Source organism: Lycium barbarum, chromosome 3, assembly GCF_019175385.1.
Source record: "Lycium barbarum isolate Lr01 chromosome 3, ASM1917538v2, whole genome shotgun sequence".
Taxonomy (NCBI): domain Eukaryota; kingdom Viridiplantae; phylum Streptophyta; class Magnoliopsida; order Solanales; family Solanaceae; genus Lycium; species Lycium barbarum.
This window is the reverse complement of record NC_083339.1, coordinates 117,210,344-117,215,593: the sequence shown is the minus strand read 5'-3', so window position 1 is coordinate 117,215,593 and position 5,250 is coordinate 117,210,344. Positions and strand designations below refer to the sequence as shown.

Below are 5,250 nucleotides of genomic sequence, written 5' to 3'. Positions count from 1 at the left end.
ACACAAGTCCTCCTATTGACGGACCTGAAAATAGCAACGCATACAAGAAGTGGAAGCAAATTAATGCGAAGGCGGAGTTCATCCTGAAGAGGTCCATCTCACACAACTTGTTTGATCATATTATAAGGTGCAAATCAGCTTATGAAATTTGGAGTACCCTTGATCGTTTGTTCAACAAGAAAGATGAAGTCCAGCTTCAAATATTGGAGAATGAATTGGCGAACACCACTCAAGGTAATCTTTCTATTGCTGAATATTTCTTGAAGATTAAGAACTTATGTTCAGAGATCTCATTATTAAATCCGGATGAGGCTATCTCTGAAGCACGAATGAGAAGAATTATCATTCGTGGTTTGAAGTCAGAATATATTCCTTTTGTTACATCAATTCAAGGATGGGCTCAACAACCATCCTTGGAGAAGTTTGAGAATTTGTTGTCATCACAGGAGCTACTAGCCAAACAAATGACTAGTGTATGTTTTAAAGAAGGAGAAGGAAATGCTCTTGTAGCTTACAAGAGGAATTTTAAAGGAAGACAAAAGCGAAGTATCTCAAGAGAGATGACACATTCTCAATTCCATGAGGGGTCAATCTCGCCAAGACAGAAGGAAGAGTCTTCTAATAAGGGTAAGAAGACTATTAAATGTTATCGATGTGGTGAAGTAGGACACATAAAAAGATTTTGCCGAGCCAAGGAAAGCAACATGGCTCAAACTGAGAGAGCTCCTGAAGAAGAAGACTGGGGAAGGTGCTTTATAGCTGAGACTCGAGTAGTAGATGCCTTGGCTTCTCTCAATTTCGAAAGAGGCTGGATCGTGGATTCAGGATGTGGGCACCATCTCACTGAAGATGAATCTAAAATTTTCAACTTCCAAGAAAACAATGGTTGTGATGTCATTGTGACAACAGATAATATGGTCCATCACGTGGAGAAGGAAGGTACTGGTGTCATCAACAAGAAGCAACAAAATTCTGAAGACGTTCAGACTGGTGATGTGGTAGCCGCTACTGAGGAAATCAACGAAGCAGATCCTGAAACTAGTAAAAAAAGTCTGGAAGTGAAGGATGTTGAAGTAGAACATGAGTCGACAGTGTCTGAAACTATACATGTCAATGGCGACAAATTCAGACAAAGAATTGGGGGAGATATAGCGAAAGTTGAAGTCTCTAGTCAATCATCTGACATATCAAGGTCAATTACTAGCTCAGAGGAAATACTAGAAGCAAATGGAGAAGCAAAAGATCAACTAAATGAAAAGACTGACCTTGAATGGTCAATTTTAGATGGAGATAAAAATGGTATGATTTTTGGAGGCTCTGAAGCTGCCAAACAATTTATTGAGGAGCTGCAAAGGGAATCTAGTGGCGGATCCTATGCTGGTATTGAGGCTTCTAAGGAAATTCATGGTCAGATCGTCACCGACTCAGGTGCTTCTCCAGATAACACAATTGTCAAGGAGCTAAGAGAAAGAGGGAGTCTGGAAACTCAAGAACGTAAAACTCAGCATGGAGATGATTCAAGTGATTCGCGAAGGCCAAAAAGAAATACTATTAAGCCAGCTCGCTATAGCGATGAAAAATTTGCTTGTACGTATTCATGCTTCTTTGCAGGCCCAATTAATTGTGGAAAACTTTCGTCATTTGAAGAAGCAAGAGGAGACATGAAAATATGTCTGAGATCTTTACCAAGGCACATCGAAAAGCTTCGTCTGAGTTCTTCTGCAACAAGCTCGGGGTAGTTTCCAAAAAATCACTTTAAGGGGGAGTGTGAAGAAGTAAAGTTGATTTTTTGAAGGTACAAAAAATCCTAGATATTTAGTAAGGGATTTAGAATAGTCTAGTGTAGGATCTTGGATAATTATCTTAAAGAGAAATCTAGATTTTCTAGAGTAGTGTTAGAAGATAAGGCTAACTAGATATTTTGTAGATATATCTAGATAATTCTATCTAGAACCATCCCTAGACAAGTATAAATAGGGGTGACCTTATTCATTTGTATGTAACCCCAATTGTAAGCTGATACTACCAATACAAGTCAATTCAAGTAAACTTTTCATTTCCATAGCTTCCTCTTCTTTAGTTGAATCTTCTGATCTTAGTTAACGAGTTGAATCTTCTGATCTTAGTTAACGATCTTGGGCTAGCAGAAGGTCTTCCCGATTTACCTTTCTTCTGCTATATTTCTCCACAAGAGAGGCTTAAAGATGTTCAACTTTATGGTGTCATAATTACACATACAGTTACAAGGAGGTTCGAACCTTGAAAATAAAGTTCATTTAACCTTGAGTTAGTAGGAAGCACAACCAGACTAGTTGGCTCAACAATATAATTTCAAACAACGAATAGTTAAAAAAGAAACTAACAATCTCCATGCTCAGTTACCCATATCAAACCAACATTTCAATATATATGCATCAACTAGAGATTTTCTAATGAACTGAGATGTCCTTTAATGAAATAAAATTATTGAACTAGAACAAAAATGTAAGGGGGTAAAGAAAAACAAAAATTTGTACAAGATATTTTTTTCCTTAATTACTCTACAATCTCTCAAAACTCACATATATATAAATACATAATAAGAGGGTATGAATTAAATCCATTATGAAGGACTTAGCAAATAACACAAGAATTAGGATCCTCTTCGACACTTCGGTGGTGATAATAAGCAGGAACAGGGGGTTGATAAGGTTGTTGATAGGGATAAAACATAGGAGCTGGGAAAGCTTTCATAACAGGGGCCTCATCTTTCCCATCTTTCTTCTTTTCATCTCCTCCTTTTTTGTCATCGCCCTTTTTAGCATCGTCTTTTTTGGCCCCTTCATCTTTCTTCTTTTCGGGCTCTTTTGCTGGTCCAACAGAGAGGATATCAGTGTGACAGAGCTTCCTCAATTTGGAAACTAATGACACTGGATCTATGTTCCCTGTTATTGTTAATTTCTTCTCCTTTGAGTCTATCGAAATTGATTCGACCCCTGTTAGCAATTCAGAGAATAACAAATCAAAATTGAGAAACTTCACTATTCTTTCTGTCCCAGTAACTAACATTTTAGCTCTTTTATGTTTATTACAAAAATGTAAATACAAGGTATATTTTACTAAACAATATTAAATTTAACCACTTTAATATTAAGGATATAATTGAAAATAATTATCAATTTTAGTCTTTTTGAATTCTTAAAGTGACAGATACTTTGACAATATTTAACCTAAAGTGACTGTTAGTAATTTGGATGGAGGGAGTAATTCAGGATCTGGGTTTCTAGATAATTCTTGTAGAAATTAGATGAGAGTAATTATACAATACCTTCAAGACCAGACACTTTTTTCATGGCCTTTTGCTTGATTTTGTCATCGAAATACTCCAATTTCAGCACCACTTTCTGTAAATAGAATAATCAAGTTAGATATTCAGTTTCCACCAATAATAGTTCAGTTTTAGTACAAAGTGCGCAAAAGAGTTTCGAGTCAAAATTTAAGGATATCTTGAGAATCAGAATCCATAAAAAAGATAACTTTAGCTGATTGAGTGAAAAAAGAAACAGAGAATATAAAGAAACCAGAAAGAAGAGCTTACCTTCATCTTTGATAGCTGATTGGATATCTGCTTTTGGGGTATAATAGAAAGTAGCAGATCAAGACCTGCTTTCTACTACTAAGATTATTATTCTCTCTAAATATAGAGGAGAAAGCAAGAGAATGATCAAAATGTCCAAAGAAAAGAAGAGAGATAGAGAAATGAGAAACGTGTTGAAGCTGCACAAGTGTCGAATGAGTTTAGTGCCTTGTATTTATACGGGTGATTTTTTTGATACTGAGTGGTTAGTAACAGTAGAGTAGGGTATAGAGGGGATGTGAGGAGGAAGCATGCAACGTAACCCCAAGTCGAGAGAGACTCAAGAAAACGTCAAGGCTGGCCAGAGTCTGTGGTCAATACGTTTTAAGTCATCAATTGTGGCTGCGATTAACTGCGTCCAATCATAGTAATAAAAATCTTTTACTTTCTTAAACGTGTAAAAGCCCATCGTTCATTTTCCCTTTTTTTAATCTAATGCAGAGGAATACTTTTCTTTTTTTATTTCGAAATAAACTTCTTTTCTTCTTTAAGGGATATAAATATATACGTTCATGTTTTTTTAATTGTTATCTTTATAATACTTTGCTTTTCATTTCAAAATATTCTTTTTTAAGGCCTGGGCAGAAGAATATTATCCACTTTCTTAATACTTTTTATGTCCAATTTATTAACCGAACATAGAGTAAGAAAAATAATTTGAAATATATAGTCTACCTAAGTCATATATAATTGTGTGACTCTAAATTATTTCATTAAAGTAAAATAAAAAGTTAAACTATTTCTAGAAAATGAAATAAATACTTTTTAGTGGAAGAGAAGAGTAACAAATATTTTTAAATATATAATATACTCATAAAAAGCCAATTCAGAGGGATAGCAAGGAGCCAAAGAGTATCAGTTTTCCCGTCAACGCACTAATTTCTGCAAAAACCTAATCTGTTCAAGGCGCTGAAGTCTGTTTCATCCTGTTGAGCTTAGTAGAGTAAAACTAATGTTGCTTGATAAAAAAGTATACTCTAAAATATACATGTGTACTCACAATCATTTCATTTCTCCCAAAAATTGAATGTCGTACTGACCTTGCACGTAGATTAAAGTTTAGACTCTAGAGACGGATGAAAAATCTTAATGTTTTATACCTTGTAACATGAGTGGTTGTAACATTTTAGTTTATACACTAATAAACTGGACAAAAAGGTTATGCAGAGAGAGCAGAAGTGGTTCGTATTTATTCTTAATTATTTTTCTAATATATACGCTTGAAAATTCTTACTCATAGAACACTACAAAATAATTGACACTATTTGGATGAACCGAAACGTAAAGGTTGATATTCAATCTGCAATGGAGAAGTAACATTTTGTCATTTTGTTACACTTACACACACCAATTTCTTATATACTAGAAAGGGAAAGCCCGTACTCGGCCAATCACACTGTCTAAAATTAATAGTTTCAGGTGCAGCATGTTTGATTTTATTAACAAGGTGATGCTTTTTTTCTTATTTAATAACCATATTAATGGTAACATAAAAAATCATGTCATTTATAGATAAAAAATCAAGAAATGATAATTAAACATAACACTTAGTTAGTAACTAATAAAGTATGGTAGAGATTTTAACAATAAACCAAAACTTAAGAAATTTAAATAGTTGTTTTGTACTCAGTAAT

The 5,250-nt window shown here is 34.4% G+C and overlaps 1 protein-coding gene across 1 annotated transcript; it reads right to left on the bottom strand.

Annotated features, from left to right (window-relative positions):
• Positions 1-2,385: 2,385 nt before the first annotated feature.
• Positions 2,386-3,779, bottom strand: LOC132631975 (heavy metal-associated isoprenylated plant protein 39-like). Its single transcript, XM_060347750.1, has 3 exons — positions 3,578-3,779; positions 3,308-3,383; positions 2,386-2,975 (listed from the first exon to the last, which is right to left on the bottom strand). Exons 1-3 carry the CDS (start codon positions 3,581-3,583, stop codon positions 2,614-2,616), a joined length of 444 nt encoding a protein of 147 aa, XP_060203733.1. The 5' UTR covers positions 3,584-3,779; the 3' UTR covers positions 2,386-2,613.
• Between the last annotated feature and the right edge of the window lie 1,471 nt (positions 3,780-5,250).